Source organism: Dendrobates tinctorius, unplaced genomic scaffold, assembly GCF_039654945.1.
Source record: "Dendrobates tinctorius isolate UK_male_01 unplaced genomic scaffold, ASM3965494v1 ptg000151l, whole genome shotgun sequence".
NCBI lineage: Eukaryota > Metazoa > Chordata > Amphibia > Anura > Dendrobatidae > Dendrobates > Dendrobates tinctorius.
The window spans coordinates 6,231,524-6,251,212 of NW_027361818.1; the positions used below are offsets into that span (position 1 = coordinate 6,231,524).

At 40.4% G+C, this 19,689-nt stretch overlaps 1 protein-coding gene across 1 annotated transcript; it reads left to right on the forward strand.

Annotated features, from left to right (window-relative positions):
* Positions 1 to 12,396: 12,396 nt before the first annotated feature.
* Positions 12,397 to 18,964, forward strand: LOC141050196 (extracellular calcium-sensing receptor-like). Its single transcript, XM_073547036.1, has 5 exons — positions 12,397 to 12,643; positions 12,741 to 13,562; positions 15,722 to 15,940; positions 17,203 to 17,326; positions 17,408 to 18,964. The coding sequence occupies exons 1-5, from the start codon at positions 12,398 to 12,400 to the stop codon at positions 18,316 to 18,318; spliced, it is 2,322 nt and encodes a 773-aa protein (XP_073403137.1). The 5' UTR covers position 12,397; the 3' UTR covers positions 18,319 to 18,964.
* The last annotated feature ends 725 nt before the right edge of the window (positions 18,965 to 19,689 follow it).

Genomic DNA, 19,689 nt, shown 5'->3' on the forward strand with positions numbered 1-19,689 from the left:
GCTGGGCATAATATACTGTTAACTGCAATGTACTGGTCACTACAACGTACCGGTTATTACAATGGCAGTTTGCAATTTTCACTTGGCAACATTCATTGCTGCTTGTTTCTGGAAAACACTGATGGAGTCAAAATCGTCACTACACCTCTGGATAAATTCCCAAAAGGGTATAGTTTCTCAAATGGGGTCACTAGAGAGGGGATTCTTCTCTTCTAGCAATTAGGGGTTCTGTATATGGAGTCTGCAAACTCTTCTAGGAAAATCTGCGCTCTAGGAGGCAAATAGCGCTTCGTTCCTCCCGAGTCTCTCCGCATGGCTAAGTAGCACTGTACAGCCACATATGGGGTATTGCCACGTTCAGTAGAGATTGTGGGACAAATTTTGGTGACATTTTTACCCACTTCTTGTGTGAAAATGTAAAATCTGGGTCTAAAACAAAATTTTGGTGATAAAAATGTAGTTATTTTGCCTTCACTGCCCAATGGTATAAAACTATGTGACAGACCCATGGTGTCAATATGATCACTGCACCCCTAGAAGAATTCATTGAGAGGTGTAGTTTGTAAAATGGGGTAACTTATGGGGGGTTCTGCTGTTCTGGCACCTCAGGGGCTCTCTGAGTGGGTCATGGCACCTGCAAGCCACAACAGTAAAATGTGGCGCTCCTTGCCTTCTGAGCTTTGCACTGTGCCTGAAAAATATTTCCCGCTTACATGTAGGGTATTGGCGCACTCAGGAAAAAATGGACCTCAGTTTGTTGTAAAAAAAATTTCCTATTAACCCTTAAAAAAATTAAAAACTTGGGGCTAAAACAACATTTTAGTGGTAAAAATGTAATTTATTCTTTCTTCACTTCTCAATGGTATAAAATTCTGTGAGGTACATGTGGTATTAATATGATCACCGCACCCCTAGATGAAGTCATTGGGAAGTGTAGTTTGTAAAATGAGTTCACATATAGGGTATTTATGTTGTTCTGGCACCTCAGGGTTTCTGCCAATGTGACATGGCACCCTCAAACCATTCCAGCAAAATCTGAACTCCAGTATGGCACCTCTTCCCTCCTGAGCTTTGCACTGTGCCTCAAAAGTAGTATTCCCCACATATGGGGTATCGGCATACTCAGGAGAAATTGCACAACAAATTTTATGGTGAAATTTTTCCTGTTAAAGTTATGAAAATGCAATATTTTGCGCTAAAGACATATTTGTGGGGAAAATTAGATTTTTTTTATTTTTACAGCTCAACGTTCTAAACTTCTGTGAAACACCTGAGGGTTCAAAGTGCTCACCACACATCTAGATCAATTCCCTGAGGGGTCTAGTTTCCAAAATGGTGTAACTTGGGGGGGTTTCCACTGTTTAGGCACATCAGGGGTTCTCCAAACGTGACTTGGCGTCCACCTATTTTTCCAGCAAATACCAGCAAATTTTGCATTCAAGTCAAATGGCGCTCCTTCCCTTCTGAGCCCTGCTGTGCGCCCAAACAGTGGTTTTCTCCCTTATATGGGGTATCAGCGTACTCAGCAGAAATTGCACAACAGATTTTGGGCTCCATTTTTTCCTGTTACCCTTATCAAAATTAAAAAATTTGGATCTGAATTAAATTTTTTGGAAAAAAAAGTTAAATGTTCATTTTTTTTTAAACATTCCAAAAGTTCCTGTGAAGCACCTGAAGGGTTAATAAACTTCTTGAATGTGGTTTTGAGCACCTTCAGGGGTCCAGTTTTTAGAATGGTATCACTTTTAGGTATTTTCTATCATATTGTTAGTTACGGCTGAACGCACTAAATAAAAATAAATAATAAAGTGTGTTCGCCGCTCGGGGTCCACCGTGCAGTAGATCTTACACCGCTGCTAGGTAATGACAGACGAGCAATATGGCGGTATAATGCACATGAGTTAGACTTCACCCAAAGTGCGCAGAGCGGGCTCTGTTCACACACAGAGGCGCCGCAACATAAACATACGAAAAGGCGGAGCCTGTTAGTGTCACAGACAACAGGGAAATGCACACACGGTATCTGGTCACAGGAGCAGGACCCAAGACAGAGGAGCTGCGTCCGTCTAGACCTACCGTGTGTGCGGCGTCACTACTGCGACCGCCAAGGAGGGCTGCAGCGCGGCGTAGGACACTGCCGGTCGACGACAAAGCAGGCGCAATGTCGGACGCTAGCGTAGCGGTGCGGTGTGCACAGTGGCCTAAGGCTTGCCACTGAATGGCGCTGACTGCTGCACTAATTCCCTATCCACAAGCGTAATATCAGAGGGAAGGGGTTTTATAATGAGTCAGTCACCAGAATCATACATCCGTCACCATTCTCATATAGCAAGTATAGTCTATACTAGTGCATGGCCGAAGGGTCATGCGCGCTTTTTATAGCCGTGCGGGACCTTCCAGATCTCCGAGATGGACCAATGAGATCTGGAGCAGGACCTGGGCAAATGACTCCCGATCTCCAATGGGAGATCGCCTCGTGAGCATGCCCAGTAGGAGCACAAAGGGACTTAGTCTCTGGAGCGGTCTGCTGCAAAGTAATCTCCTCTGCAGTAGAAAGACAGCAGGAGACCGCAGAATGTGAGGCTCTGGATTCCTGCAGAGCAGACGCAGAAACCAGATGCCTAACACATACAGTGGGGCAAAAAAATATTTAGTCAGTCAGCAATAGTGCAAGTTCCACCACTTAAAAAGATGAGAGGCGTCTGTAATTTACATCATAGGTAGACCTCAACTATGGGAGACAAACTGAGAAAAAAAAATCCAGAAAATCACATTGTCTGTTTTTTTTTCATTTTATTTGCATATTATGGTGGAAAATAAGTATTTGGTCAGAAACAAGCAATCAAGATTTCTGGCTCTCACAGACCTATAACTTCTTCTTTAAGAGTCTCCTCTTTCCTCCACTCATTACCTGTAGTAATGGCACCTGTTTAAACTTGTTATCAGTATAAAAAGACACCTGTGCACACCCTCAAACAGTCTGACTCCAAACTCCACTATGGTGAAGACCAAAGAGCTGTCAAAGGACACCAGAAACAAAATTGTAGCCCTGCACCAGGCTGGGAAGACTGAATCTGCAATAGACAACCAGCTTGGAGTGAAGAAATCAACTGTGGGAGCAATAATTAGAAAATGGAAGACATACAAGACCACTGATAATCTCCCTCGATCTGGTGCTCCACGCAAAATCCCACCCCGTGGGGTCAGAATGATCACAAGAACGGTGAGCAAAAATCCCAGAACCACGCGGGGGGACCTAGTGAATGAACTGCAGAGAGCTGGGACCAATGTAACAAGGCCTACCATAAGTAACACACTACGCCACCATGGACTCAGATCCTGCAGTGCCAGACATGTCCCACTGCTTAAGCCTGTACATGTCCGGGCCCGTCTGAAGTTTGCTAGAGAGCATTTGGATGATCCAGAGGAGTTTTGGGAGAATGTCCTATGGTCTGATGAAACCAAACTGGAACTGTTTGGTAGAAACACAACTTGTCGTGTTTGGAAGAAAAAGAATACTGAGTTGCATCCATCAAACACCATACCTACTGTAAAGCATGGTGGTGGAAACATCATGCTTTGGGGCTGTTTCTCTGCAAAGGGGCCAGGACGACTGATCCGGGTACATGAAAGAATGAATGGGGCCATGTATCGTGAGATTTTGAGTGCAAACCTCCTTCCATCAGCAAGGGCATTGAATATGAAACGTGGCTGGGTCTTTCAACATGACAATGATCCAAAGCACACCGCCAGGGCAACGAAGGAGTGGCTTCGTAAGAAGCATTTCAAGGTCCTGGAGTGGCCTAGCCAGTCTCCAGATCTCAACCCTATAGAAAACCTTTGGAGGGAGTTGAAAGTCCGTGTTGCCAAGCGAAAAGCCAAAAACATCACTGCTCTAGAGGAGATCTGCATGGAGGAATGGGCCAACATACCAACAACAGTGTGTGGCAACCTTGTGAAGACTTACAGAAAACGTTTGACCTCTGTCATTGCCAACAAAGGATATATCACAAAGTATTGAGATGAAATTTTGTTTCTGACCAAATACTTATTTTCCACCATAATATGCAAATAAAATGAAAAAAAAACAGATAATGTGATTTTCTGGATTTTTTTTTCTCAGTTTGTCTCCCATAGTTGAGGTCTACCTATGATGTAAATTACAGACGCCTCTCATCTTTTTAAGTGGTGGAACTTGCACTATTGCTGACTGACTAAATACTTTTTTGCCCCACTGTATAGACCCCTCAAAGTGACTTCAAATGTGATGTGGTCCCTAAAAAAATATGGTTTTGTAAAAATGAGAAATTGCTGGTCAACTTTTAACCCTTATAACTTCCTAACAAAAAAAAGTTGGTTCCAAAATTGTTCTGATGTAAAGTAGACATGTGGGAAATGTTACTTATTAAGTATTTTTGTGTGCCGTATCTCTGTGATTTAAGGGTATGAAAATTTTCAAAATTTTTGCCAAATTTACGTTTTTTTTTCACAAATAAGCGCAAGTCATATCAAATAAATTTTACGACTAACATGAAGTACAATATGTCAGGTGAAAACTGTGTCAGAATTACCGGGATCCATGGAAGCTTCCAGAGTTATTACCTCATAAAGGGACAGTGGTCAGAATTGTAAAAATTGGTCTGGTCATTAACGTGCAAACCACCCTGGGGGGTAAAGGGGTTAATGAGCCTGTTAGGCCGGAGTCACATCAACGGTTTTAAAATCTGTCCTATTTTAATGCAGGAGAGTTGGACGAGTGTTATTCGTTTTAATTTCTGATTCTTCTGCGAGTGTAATGCGTTTATGCAGGTTTTTTCCACTTATGAGGGTATGTGATACGAATTCCGTCCGTCTGTCTTGCTATTTTCATCATGTGTTTTCACTAATAAGTATAAATAAGCAATCCTTGCGTATGACCCTATAAAAAGCCTCTTTGTCATGCTCCACACTGGGAGCACATATATCTTGTTGGGATATTCCCTCATGATACACTGTAGGCTGGCTTTGGTGTATTTTTTGTTAACATGTCTTACAACCTGACCTTTAGCACTGTAGAGCATATTCTTCTCCACTGGGTTTTCTCATAGAATCGTAGAGTTGGAAGGGACCTCCTGGGCCATCTGGTCCAACCCCCTGCTCAAAGCAGGATTCACTAAATTATCCCAGACAGATATCTGTCCAGCCTCTGTTTGAAGACTTCTATTGAAGGAGAACTTACCACCTCTCGTGGCAGCCTGTTCCACTCATTGATCACTCTAACTGTCAAAAAGTTTTTTCTAATATCTAATCTGTCTCCTCCCATTCAGTTTCATCCCATTGCTTCTAGTCTTTCCTTGTGCAAATGAGAATAAAGATGTTCCTTCTACAATGTGACAGCCCTTGAGATATTTGTAGACAGTTATTAAGTCTCCTCTCAGTCTTCTCTTTTGCAGGCTAAACATTCCCAAATCCTGCAACCTTTCCTCATAAGACAGGGTTTGCAGACCGGTCACCATTCTTGTCGCTCTTTTCTGAACTTGCTCCAGTTTGTTGATGTCTTTTTTAAAATGTGGCGCCCTAAACTGGACACAGTATTCCAGATGAGGTCTGACCAAAGAGGAGTAGAGGGAAATAATGACTTCACGTGATCTAGACTGTATGCTTCTGTTAATACATCCCAGAATTGCATTTGCCTTTTTTGCTGCTGCATCACACTGTTGACTCATATTCAGTCTGTGATCTATTAGTATATCCAAGACTTTTTCACATGTGCTGTTGATTAGCCCTATTCCTCCCATTTTTTCATTTTTATTGCCCAGATGTAGTACTTTGCATTTTTCCCTGTTAAAAACCATTCTGTTGGTTCCTGCCCACTGCTCCAGTTTATTTATATCTTCTTGAATCTTCTCTCTCTCTTCTCTAGTATTAGCTATCCCTCCTAGCTTTGTGTCATCAGCAAATTTAATCAGTTTACCCTCAATTCCTTCATATAAATCGTTGATAAAGATGTTGAACAATACAGGGCCCAGGACAGAGCCCTGTGGTACCCCACTTGAGACATTCTTCCAACTGGATGTGCAGCCATTTACGACCACTCTTTGGGTCCGATCACTTAGCCAGTTATGAATTCACCTAACAGTTGCCTTGTCCATTCCATACTTAGTCATTTTTTCAATAAGGATTGTATGAGATACTTTCTCAAATGCTTTGCTGAAGTCAAGATATACTATATCTACAGCATTTCCCTGATCCACCCAATCAGTGATTCCGTCATAGAAGGAAATTAAGTTAGTCTGACATGACTTATTAGTTACAAACCCATGCTGACTCTGTTTAATCACTTCATTCTTATCCAGGTACTGACATACATGTTGTTTAATAATTTGTTCAAAGATCTTTCCTGGTATAGAAGTCAGACTCACCGGCCTATAGTTGCCTGGGTCCACCTTCTTCCCCTTTTTGAAGATAGGAACAACATTTGCTCTTCTCCAGTCTTCTGGGACTTCTCCTGTTCTCCAATAATTTTCAAAGATTATGGAGAGGGGTTCAAAAATTCCTTCTGCTATCTCCTTCAGTACTCTGGGGTGTAATTCATCTGGACCTGGAGACTTGAATTCATTTAGGTTAGCTAAGTGTTTCCTCACTATCTTTCTGTTTATAGATATCCTGGATTCTTCTATTCCCTTAATAGGACAAGGAAGAACAGTTGATGTTACATTTCCTTTCTGAGAGAAAACAGATGCAAAATAGGAATTTAAAAGCTCAGCCTTCTCAACATCCCGTCTTACCATTTCATCATTTTCATCCTGTAAAAATCCTATAGCATCTTTGACTTTTCTTTTACTTTTGACATATCTCCAAAATCCTTTATTATTGCTTTTGACGTCTTTTGCAACCCTCAATTCATTGTCAGCTTTAGATAATCTGATTTGTGCCCTGCATATTCTGCAGACAGCATTATATTCTTCTTTAGATATGCCTCCCTCTTTCCATTTTATAAACATTTTTTTCTTCCTTTTTAGCATGTGCTTAAGCTCTGTGTTCATCCATCCTGGTTTCCTTAAATGCTTCCTATTCTTCCCTCTTTTCGGAATTGTTAACAACTGTGCTTTGAGAATTTCATTTTTCAAGATTTCCCATCCTTCCTGGACATTTTTGTCTTTAAGGATATCCAGCCATTGGATCCCTCCAATTCTCTTTCTGAATCACTTAAAATCTGCCTTTCTGAAATCTAACCTTGACGTCTGAGTCTTCACAGGTCTTCCTCCTCTAGTTATCCAAAATTCTAAAATAGCATGGTCGCTACCTCCTAGGGTCCCAGCCACTTTTACCTCCTCAACCATTTCCTCCCTGTTTATAAGGATTAGATCCAAGGTAGCAGTTCCCCTTGTTTTCTCCCCTACCTTTTGGAAGATAAAGTTGTCAGCAAGAGAGGATAAGAATTTTCTTGACCTGTTAGTTTTGCCTGAGAGAGATTCCCAACAAATGTCTGGATAGTTGAAATCTCCCATGACAACTATGTCATATTTTTTGGAGAACTCGGCCATTTGATGCATAAAGAGTTCATCCATATCTTCAGCTTGGTACAGTGACGAGCCTTACCCAATTGTAGCTGATTCGAGGAGGCGTCGTCGACACTGGATTCATCCACTACCTGCAAAAAGGGCCACAAACGGTCACTTTAACAGACTGCATGATGAGCTAGTAGAATAAAGACAAAAGGGCACCACTTTTTTTCCATTCTCTGCTGAATATCCTGATTAGTCAACTTCTTATAGGAAACTTCAGGGTGATGCAGTGGCGAGAATATCAGTATGTTCAAAAAGTATTCAATGGAAAAGCAGCACTCATCCGATCCTTAGGTTAGAAGTCCTTTATTGCATGGGAGTCAGGCGGAGGAGGAACACAGACTATGGCAGTTTCGCGTCTGGCTGACGCTTCTCCAGGTCCATTCTCTTAAGTGACACTGTCTACTTCCGTTTATGGGTGAGGTGGAACAGTCAATTTCATAAAAATTATTCCTTTCAAATAAAGACAAGTAAAAAAAAACCTACCGATAAACCTACAACTGTCATAACATCACAGACATTTCTAATTCTTCGTTTAACCCTAAAGGACCTTGGGCATCCGTAACTAAAATCCATTTTGCTTCCTTTTTTCAGAAGTAATCTATTTTAATCTCCTTGTATGGGATATTTACCGCGCTCGATACCTGCAAATCTTAATGTGTTAGGATCAACGTCGTGGTAATCATGAATCTGCTTTATACATTTCGGTGAACCTTTTTTCGCTAATAAAGAATGTTAATGTTCTCTAAATCTGATGAACAACGGTCTTATGGTCTTACGTACCTATGTAAAAAAAAATGACAAGGACCAAATATAACATTAACTACATGTTTAGTGCGGCATGTTATCAATTCTTTTACTCAATGAGCTGCTGGGCCAATTTTGACAAATTTTTTCGTCATATGGCAAAAGTTGGCAAAAAGAGAAATTTCTGCATCTATAATTAACTACCGGTATACAATTGCTACTATATAACCGGGTGTTTTTTTTTCTCTGATAAGAATCTTTTATTACGTCTCCTAGATTTTGACTTCTTCTATAAGAGCAGAGAGGTTTGTTATTTGCTACTTCTTGTAAGTCTTGGTCGCTTTCGATAAGATGCCAGTTTTTTTCCAATCGAGTTCTGGATTAGATACGTTGGATAGTTGGATTGTGTTTAAAACTGAAAATAAATCTCTTTTTGCTTAGTTGTCTTCTATTCCTATTTTCTCTGTTTGTATACGTTTTCATTAATTCTGCTTGTGTCTTTATTTTGAGCTTCTCGGGAAAAAGCAGTGGGTGGGTTCCTTTGTTTAGCTAATCTATTCTTCAGTTCTTCAGCTTGTTTTTGAAACCCTTCATGGCTAACGTCACTTTTTCTGCGTCTGCGCATTAGTTGTCGTCGGCTTCCTGATTGTTGTAATGATTTTACCTTCTTCAATGTCGATTTTTACATAAAAAAATGTGAGTGTTGTACCTACAAACTGTGATGTAAATTTCATATTAACATGGTTAGTATCACTTAACACTGAGATACCGAGCCTAGACCCCGATGTGCTAGTGGACCAAAGCCACAACAATGATCACGAGCCTGGTAAAACAAATGATGGAAGAAAATCAGATATACACCAGTACTGAATAACTGATGGTAGGGCCACCAGTCATTCACCTCCTTTGGAGGTCTCAATGTGGTTTGGTTATGACCCCAGTATGGTTGGAGAGTTGATTAAACAATTCTGGTAAAATTTTGATTTAATTTAAGAGATCATCTAAAAAATGTTTCAATGACTCCAACCTTCTTTTAGGAAGATGTTGCCTCTTACCTCCTAGCAGGGCATAATTTTAATGTTTTTTTATTTCGGGTAGACAGTTGCGTTATGGCCATTCTGCAAATTTTATTAATATAAGATCATGAGCAATCACTTGAGATATTTAGCTGTATTAACATCAACCTTTCCAATTGCAGAAGATTAAGATAATATCCCTTAGCCCCTCAAGGCTAATTATCTCATGCGTATATAAATCCCTATTCCAACTGATCCTCTCGCTGTCTGTGAGATGGGTGCCGTGTGTGTCTTGTGTGAGTGTGGCATACATTTACACATGTGACTGAGACTTTGCACTAAGGTGCCTGGGACTGGCTTGTTACAGATTTCTTCTAGAATGAAATATGTTTCTTGAAGGAGGTTTTGTAAGGGTAGAATAAAAGGACATTTTTTGAATGACCATACATATAGTTTCTTATTGTTTAGGTGGTTTTAATTTGACAAAAAGGGGAAAAGGCAAAGGGTAGTAAGGGAAAGGAATATAGACAAGGAAGGGAAGTGAGGAGAAGGGAAAGAGAGATAGAAAGGAAGGGAAATGAGGAGAAGGGAAAGGATGATAGAAACAGAAGGGAAGTGAGGAGAAGGGAAAGGACAATAGAAAAAGAAGGGAACTGAGGAGAAGAGAAAGGTTGATAGAAAAGGAAGGGAAGTGAGGAGAAGGGAAAGGACGATAGAAAAGGAAGGGAAATGAGAAGGGAAAGGACGGTAGGAAAGGAAGGGAAGTGAGGAGAAGGGAAAGGACGATAGATAAGGAAGGGAAGTGAGGAGAAAGGAAAGGACGATAGAAAAGGAAGGGAAGTGAGGAGAAGGGAAAGGACAATAGAAAAGGAAGGGAAGTGAGGAGAAGGGAAAGGACAATAGATAAGGAAGGGAAGTGAGGAGAAGGGAAAGGACGATAGAAAAGGAAGGGAAGTGAGAAGGGAAAGGACGATAGAAAAGGAAGGGAAGTGAGGAGAAGGGAAAGGTTGATAGAAAACGAAGGGAAGTGAGGAGAAGGGAAAGGACGATAGAAAAGGAAGGGAAGTGAGGAAAAGGGAAAGGAATATAGAAAAGGAAGGGAAGTGAGGAAAAGGGAAAGGGAGATAAAAAGGAAGGGATGAAAATAGAAAGTGGACAAAGAAAAGGGGATTAAAAGCAAAGAGAGTGAGGGAAGGGAGGATTGATAGTAAGGGGAATAGAACTGAAGAACTGAACTAAAGAGAAGAGAAAGGAAGATAGATGGAGAAAAGAAATTGAAAGCAAGGTAAGGAAGTGGGGAAAGGAAAAGGAGAGGAACAAGGAAGGTGAAAAAGGAAGGGGTGAAGAAAGTAAAAGGGAAGGTGAGGAAATCCGGGATGAGAAATACAGAAAGGAGAAAAAGAAGAATGGAATAAGGACAATAAAGAAAAGGGAAGAGGAAAGAAGGGAGGGGAACGTGAGGAAAGAAATAAAATATAAATAGGAAAGAAGCAAAAGGTAGTCAAAAGGAGAGGAAGGAAAAAGGCAAACAGAAGAGAAAGTAAAGAGGGAGAAAAGAAAAAAAGAGGAAGGAGGATGGGATCTGTAAAGCCCTTTACTTGAATGTGCCCATTTTTCTGTAAGGTAGGTTATTTACTATCTATGTAAGACTAAGACTAAAGGAAGCCATCTACAGGTCTTGTATTTTTGAGCGTGTGACAATTCCTTAAGATATTACTTAGATCTATAACATGTGAGGACAACATTCTCTTATTGTATTTTTTTTACAATTTGAGTAGTATATAGAACTGATTGTGGTTCTCTGGGTGGTCATATCAATTTTTAAGTCTCTATGTGAACGCCGATCATGACATATTATCCCATTTTTGACCTCCTAGTTCTGATTGTAACCTTACGACATATGCAGTGGCTATATAAGATCACATCCCTGTTGCTTTGTGAGGTTTGGCTTTTGTATATCTGTGCTGTGCAAGTATGTGAAGGTGTGATGTTCACTGCAGGCTGCCATATACCTGGTGGCAATATCAGTGGGTATCTAGGTCAGTTTGGAGACCTGGTAATAGGAGGCACGTTCCCGATTCATGTGGACAGAATCTATACAGAAACTCATTTTACAAGCAAACCAGAAGATCTTAAATGTCAACTGTAAGTCTATTGAAATTAGTCAATGGTTACATTTCTTTTTTTTTTTTTATCAGTAAGTAGTTTTTAAGTTTCGCACTTTGGTGGGAAGGGCTCATCGACACCAAATGTCCAATACAAGCATGTTTAGAATGGCAAATGGTACAAGAGAGCAAACAGCACAAGTGCAGATTGTGATTCATCATAGAAAATCTAGATGGAAAATCTTTATGGCCTATGCAAGTGTGGACTTTGTAAAGAACAGTATCACATTAGGTTATTGAAGGACCATGACCCATGGACCTCTACATATATATTTACTCCACATATGAATCCACTTTAGACTGAATGTATGAATTGCCAGCATAGTAAGCCTCATTGACAAAACCACTGACCAAACCTTCAGTCATGCCATGGAAACATTGAATCACTATTATTGGCAATCTGAGCTAAACTCTAAGTAGTCTGTGGGCACTGCTAACAAAGGATTGGTTTTAAAGTTCTCTGATTGCATGTAAACTCTGGCTTTGCCCAGAAGCCCAATAATAGTAATAATGTTGTACACCTAAACCCATGCTATTTCAATCCTACTAGAAAAAAGCAGGTATCTTCTTATGGGAGCTGTGGTCAACCTATCTTTAGCTATCCCTCATTAAACCTCAAGAAAATAGTACCACCCTCAAGACAATAGTGACAATACTGCCATATTGTTAGCTTCAAGTAATTCGCAAAAGGACTTGGACATGGCAGTAGAGCCGTAGAACAATAGAGGGAGTCAAAGTATCATGATGCTTCAAGGATGAATGATCTTTGGAATGAAAGAACATGGTTGCAATATAGTCAGGAGATGAGCATTTTCTACTACATAGATACAGATATATGCAAAAATATTTCAACCTTCTATGTTTTTACTCCATTAGACTTGAAGTTCAAAACTATCAAATCATGCAGGCTTTTATACTCACCATGGAGGATATCAATAAAAATCCACATCTTCTTCCCAATATCACTCTTGGATTCAAGATTTATGACACTTGTACTGTCGTGAGAAGAGCAGCAGAAGGCACCTTCTGGATGTTATCTGGAAAGGAACCAAGTATCCCAAATTATCGTTGTGGTGAAGAAGGAACACTGGCTGGGATTGTTGGGGATTCTGGGTCAACACGCTCAATCCTCATGGCTCATATCTTGGGTCTATTCAGGTATCCGCAGGTAAGGACTAAATAAATTCATGATGTTTCTCACGCACAGTAAGACTACGCTGTACAGTATTTGATAAAAAAAATGCGTTTGTTTAATTTTTCTACAGATAAGTTATTTTTCTACCAGTCCGTTCCTCAGCAATCGGAATTTGTTTCCCTCATTCTTCCGCACCATACCAAGTGACATGTTTCAATCTCAAGGTCTAGCTGAGTTAATCTTGTACTTTGGATGGACATGGGTCGGGTTACTGGCCACTGATAATGATTATGGTCAATTTGGCATTCAGATAGTAAAGCAAGAAATAGTCCAAGCTGGAGCTTGTGTGGCCTTCATTGAGAATATCTTGACTGGACAACCCAACAGAGGTGCTCCCCGTATCGTTAATGTTATAAAAGAGTCATCAGCCAAGGTGGTGCTAGTCTTATCTTCAGATTCTGATTTCATGCCTGTGGTGGAAGAGTTGGCCAAACAAAATATAGCTGGGAATATCTGGATAGCCAGTGAATCATGGTCAACTTCTTCCCTTCTTAATAAAGAAAAGTTCCAACCAGTCTTGATGGGCACTATAGGTTTTGCTATTCATGGGGGGCAGATGGCCGAATTTGTAGAAGATTTAAACAAACTACACCCCTCAAAGTCTCCTCGTGATCACTTTTTACTTGAGTTTTGGGAAGAGGCATTTTCTTGCAAGTGGGCAAACCTCCATAATAGAGCTGATGACATGCTCAACCAAACCAGCAATGAATGTATCGGGGATGAAAAATTAGAAATTTCCATGGCTAATGTGGACCTTAGAATAACATTTAATGTCTACACAGCAGTTTATGCCTTTGCATGGGCCATACATAACTTGCTGCAATGTGAACCAGGAAAAGGTCCATTCCTTAATGGTACTTGTGCCAACATCTCATCCTTACAACCTTGGCAGGTAAAGAAGTTTCATATTTATATTTGCAGCTACTAACAGCTTCTTGTCTCCAGCAGATGAGAATTGTTGAGTTCTTGCAACACATAGCGACTGAAATAGCACCATACTTCAATAAAAAACACAGTAATAACATTAATAGCACCAGAATACAATGAGCATATACAGGGTGGGCCATTTATATGCATAAATCTAAATTTAATGGGAATAGTTGGTGATATCAACTTCCTGTTTGTGGCACATTAGTATATGGAAGGGGGAAAACTTTTCAAGATGGGTGGTGTCCATGCGGCCATTTTGAAGTCGGCCGTTTTAGATTCAAACTTTATAAATGGCCCACCCAGGTGTATCCCTATTAATGGCCCACCCTGTAGTGTAAAGTATCAGTATACTCTGTACAGGTAACTAACTTCAAATACTCACCTGTGATATTTCCAATTGGAGAAATTAATTTTCCCTGTACATTTTACCAGACGCAGACTATATCATCTTTCAAGCAGGACTTGTCCCTCCAAAATGTACGATCCACAAATCTCTGGATGATCGCTTCTAGATCACTATTTCCACTTTTCCCAACTTCTACAGTAACAGTACCTCCCTTTTGTTCCACAAAAATAGTATCCCCAAAAAATAATACAGCAGTGATGCTCTCTTTTGTGTCCCACATATAGCAATAATTGTCCCCAAATACAGTAGAATTGCCACTGTGACAAGCAGTAGTATTGTCCACTTATTATGCCCCCATAATGTCTCTCTTTGTAGCCTCGATATAGTAATGATATTCCCATTGTGGCCCCATATATTATTAATATCACTGTATGTGTCCCTCATGTAATAAAAATGTCCTCCAATGTTGACTCTACATAGTGTAACAAAGTCACTGGTAAGGTAATAGAGGGGAGATGTGTGTCACTGCGCTTAATAGCGTCAGTGATATGAACCCAGAGTGTTTTCCTCCAGAACACTATGTGTTGTGAGGGTTAAGTTAAAGTTGTATAATGGACTGGTTTCATGTGGACCTTCAAAGAGTGGATGGGACCTGTGTGATGTCTTGATCATGTGGTCAGTCACATGATGGAAAAAGTCACATGGTCTGGGGTTTAAGAAAATGGGCTCTACAGGCAGTCTGGGTTTCAGCAAGACTGGAGAGAGGAGTCTCCAGTGGCTTTGTGTCTTGTAGAGGACAGACTGAACCTGTGATGCTCTAGAGCGGGTCCCACCCGCAACGTATGGACTGTGTTGCAGCTGTTTTGTTTTTTTCTTTGTTGTTTTTATCTGTTTTAGCCAGAAAGACTGAGTTTATTTTCCCTCATGTTGGTTTATGCCACTTACTAATAAGCCAACCCAGGATTTAAAGAGACGGTGTTCCTATTTTTCCTACCTCCGTATACCGCCACATCAGTTGAACTGCCTCAATAGAAATAATGTCGCCCTATGTGGCTCCATATAGAAATTATGTCCCCATATGTGACTCCGTAAAGGTAATATAACATAATATAATGTTCCTTATGTGACCCCATATATTAATATTGCCACACAATTTGGCCCTCATCCAGATGTAGAGCTCCAATTGTGCCACAACGGTCTGAACCCCTTTTACTATCTAAAAAAAATAATGAGCAGATAGGTCTTCCGAGGCTCCGAGCTACGCAGCACATCAGCACCACATCACAGGCAGTCTAGTGGCCAGCATCACATGTCAAGCCCCTCTGGCATGGAGTACTTATGACAGAGTTCTCCAATAGGCCTGCTGCTGTAGATTGAGTACAGAACAGAGAGCCAGGGGCTCTCTGCATCTCAATATTTTTCACATGGAGGAGTGCTTGAGGACACCTTTACAGTTGAAAATAATTCTGGCCCGATGGGCTCACCTCCTCCATGGGCCGGGCTACAACTCCCGCAACCACGATCGGAGCTTTCTGAAACAGATTTTTTAATTAGAATCCAGTGGTTTTGAGTTTTGTGTCTGTGTTATCAATAAGCATCAGAGATGCTAGTAAAGAATTTTTACTATAAGTTGGAGAATGAGTTGAGGATCTATCTCCTTCGGGAGAAAGAGTGCGGCTTAGATATGGTGCTTGCGTGAAAAGATGTTCTCGGTCTTTAAAAATGTTCCATTTGTGAATTAGAAAATAAATTAATTTTCCTTTGTATTTCTTCAGCTCCTTCATTATATTAAGACTGTAGATTTTGAGACTAAAGACAATACTCACATATATTTTGATGATAAAGGGGATCCTCCAGCCATCTACGACATTGTAAACTGGCAGCCGAGCTCCACTGGTTCCATGGAGCAGAAGATAGTGGGAAGTTATGATTCCAGATTGCCCGAAGGAATTCGAATGAAAATTAACAATTCAGATATTATATGGAGAACTGAGGTAGGACATTATATTCTGCACAGGTTTAATTCTAAATGCAAGTAGATGGCGGTGAGGATGTGGGAGATTTGGGAAGTGGATTATTGTGGTACTTTGCTTTCAATGAAACTTAGATATGAGGTATTATTTGGCCAAGTCTTCAGAGTTTAGATGTCTTTGTACCCCACTATCACATGAAGAGAAATGGATGGATGATTTTGCATCCTTAGCTTCCAAACAAGTCGCACTTGGTCATTGAAACCTAGAAGATTTATGCCCCATATGAATGCAATCAATGATAAACAACGATTGGAAAAAAAGCCTGTTAATGATTTTCTGTTGGAGGTCAAGAACTCTGAGGTACACCTGCTAGAATGAAGACTTCTAAAACTCCCAAGACCTAAGAACTTGTAGGGCAGGTCTACAACACAAGGCCATTACTAAACAACTTACCAATATTTTATCTTTCCTCCTACATGTACACACAAATGGAGGAAGAATAGCCTTAATGTAGCATCATCATAAATCTTTTGTTGTAATTTTGTTTGGATTTGTACAGATGAATATCTGATTGATGGACATTGATAACCCCTTGCCTCACATCCCTATCTTTACTGAACACATTATTATTTATAAGACATACTCCACATTTCCTTCCACCCATATCCCCTCCGGACATGTGCAGTCCAATATCCATTGCCACATGTCCATCATATCATTGTGTGAAAATATAGTCCACTGGCTCCTGCAGCTTCTCTCCTGGCAGCCTCCCTCATCTCTTTGCTTCACATGTATGAAGGTGGCCATACATTGTCAGAAGACCATGTGTTTTAGGGTGTTTCAACCTTTATCAACGGCATATGCCATTGGAAGTAAGAATCTAGCTGTTGGATTTAGCTTGCCGAAAACATTCGCTCACAAGCTGTAAGTGGTTTACTCTTTTTTCCCCATTCCGAACACATGCAAACTAATTGAATATGAATTAGTAATGGCAAGGAGGGAAGAATAGCTGTAAGGTGGAGAGTTATCTGAAATGTATGGCCAATTTCAGAGGATTTTTTTAAATCATAAGTTATATCCCCTACCCCCAAATGGAGCTCTAGGTACCTGGCTATTCTGTTTACCTATTGCATACTAACCCACTTAGTTAAACATCAATTCTCCACAAGTTTTTGCAGAAAATTTACAGGTGAAATGTCAAGCTCTACTTTGTAGGTCTGTGATAGCTTGTTCTCAAAGTTTCAGTTTGTGTAATAGTCCATACAGTGAATTCTTTTTCTTAGACTCCTCAATCAAAATGCAGTCCAACTTGCCCTTTGGGATCCCGGATGGCAACAATTCCAGGAAAGCCCATTTGCTGCTTCGAGTGTCTCCAGTGCCCAATAGGAGAGATAGCAAATGAGACAGGTACCATAAAAACAGTAAGAAGGTATCATGCATCTTATATGTGGAATTTACAAAATATTTGACCCTCATGTTTTTCTCTAGATTCTGTGGAGTGCCAAAAATGCTCTTGGGACACTTGGCCAAATATCCTGCAGGACATGTGCTTACCAAGAACAATTGAATTTCTCTCCTATGATGAAGCCATGGGTATCAACTTGGCAACCCTGTCTATTGTTTCATCTCTCATCCCAATTGGAGTTCTAGGAGTCTTTATTCATTATAAGACAACACCTATAGTTCGAGCCAATAACTGGTCCCTTAGTTGTCTTCTCCTCATTGCCTTATTTTTCTGCTTCCTCAGTTCATTAGCTTTCATTGGATATCCACATCCTGAGAAGTGCCTGTTGCATCAGGTGGCATTTGGCTTGGCTTTTACTCTGTGCATCTCTTGTGTCTTGGCCAAAACCATAACAGTGGTTATTGCTTTCAAGGCCACCAAGCCTGGGACTAGTTTACGACGATGGACTGGGGGAAAGGTGTCTTACACTCTTATTGCGATTTGTGTTCTCATCCAGATATCTGTCTGTGTGACTTGGCTTTCTTACTCTCCTCCATTTCCCGAGTATGACATCCAGACTCAATCCAGGGTTATCATTCTTAACTGTAATGAGGGGTCTCCTTTTGCGTTTTGGATTATGTTGGGGTATTTGGGTCTTCTCGCCACTGTCAGCTTCATAGTGGCGTTCTTGGCTAGGAGACTTCCTGACAGTTTCAATGAGGCCAAGTATATTACATTTAGCATGTTGGCCTTCCTTTGTGTCTGGATTTCCTTCATTCCAGCATCTCTCAGCTCCCGTGGGAAGTATACAGTGGCCATGGAGATCTTCGCCATCCTTTCCTCCAGTTGGGCTGTTGTTTTTTGTATATTCTTACCCAAATGTTTTATCATATTATTTCAACCTCACTTGAATGTAAGGCAAAATCTAATGAGAAATGATATTGGCCATCACTAGGACATCAGAGTTCCATATTTGACCTCAAACATATGTGATCAGTTCATGTCTACCAACAAACTCGACTAGTTTAGTTTGGTCATATCTACAATGTATAGATCCAAGTAGACTTCAACATTAATTTTATCAATAGAGATTTAATTAATTTTTGATAAGATGTGGATAACGATGTGGATAGTGATCTGGATCTACACAATGCAACTGTGATTAAATTCTGATACCGGAGCTTCAGAAGATGAAGTTTGTTACTGAGGGCACCATATATAATAGACTAAAGCCATATCAGTGGGATCGGCTAACAGACTTGTTAGTTTGGAGTCTTCCCAACTCTCTCTCAACAGATTATGATTGGAGACAGAAGCATCCAGCCTGCTGGATTTCAGAGGCCAATCTCTTTGTCCGCCCCATGGAGATAAGTCACTGTCAAAGAAGAATTTCAGTGGCTCGATCCGAGAACACAAATGCGTTCTGCCTAGTTGAGTGTTCCCATATGTGGAAGATAAGTCAGGAGTGATAGCTTTTGGCTGAACAATCAGTTGACTTTCAGTGATGTGGTGCCTTGTTACATTTTATTATCTCCGATTCCATTTTTAATTAATGCCTCAGTCATAAATAAGAATATTAAATACATCTAGTATAAAACCAATATGATTTTGTTCTGTTAATAAAATATTCTACTTTTTGTTTCCAGCATCAAAAAAGAATCAGATACTCAGATTTTGGATTGTCATAACATTGCCTATAGGCTGGGGCATTGATAGCCATCGCATCTGGACTCTAGTGCCTGAAAGAGCCCGATGTTGCTTTAACACATGTAAAATACCTGAATTCTAAATGACACTTGATACATAGGGGGTGTTAGGGATTTCCTTTGGCACCAATGGAACCCTCTGCCACTCAGTTTTCACAGACCATAAATTCCTACATGCTGTTGTCTCCCGTCTACTGCTGTTACACCCCGAAAAACAGGGCTACAAATTAAGGCAGGTAGATAACCTATATTATAGTCATTGAAAGGCAACTGTCCTTCTACATTACCACTTCTTATACTTTACCTCAACCACCAGGCTAAATTTTTTGTACCATGTCATCCAGATCCAAATTGGGACAATGTACAATATATGGCTATAGTAAGAAGGGCAGATTCGTCTTAATCTGGAAGCCATGGTTATTGTCTATGGAGACACTAAGGAGGGTCTTGGTTAGCATGAAGCAAGAACACCAAGGTCGTGAAAAGAGGAAATGATGAGCCTTACTATAAACTGTAATGGCTCTGGATTATCTTCGGTGGAATACTTTGGAAACTACTGGATTTTAGTTGTACGAGTCTCTCAATGATAATGGACTTTGGTGTCCACCTTTTTAAATCAA

Excerpts from the sequence above, each read along its gene's own strand:
- LOC141050196 (XM_073547036.1), top strand. The coding sequence starts at position 12,398 with ATGGAGGATATCAATAAAAATCCACATCTTCTTCCCAATATCACTCTT. Across the intron at positions 13,563-15,721 it reads CATCCTTACAACCTTGGCAG|CTCCTTCATTATATTAAGAC; the intron begins GTAAAGAAGTTT and ends GTATTTCTTCAG. Across the intron at positions 15,941-17,202 it reads ATATTATATGGAGAACTGAG|ACTCCTCAATCAAAATGCAG; the intron begins GTAGGACATTAT and ends TCTTTTTCTTAG.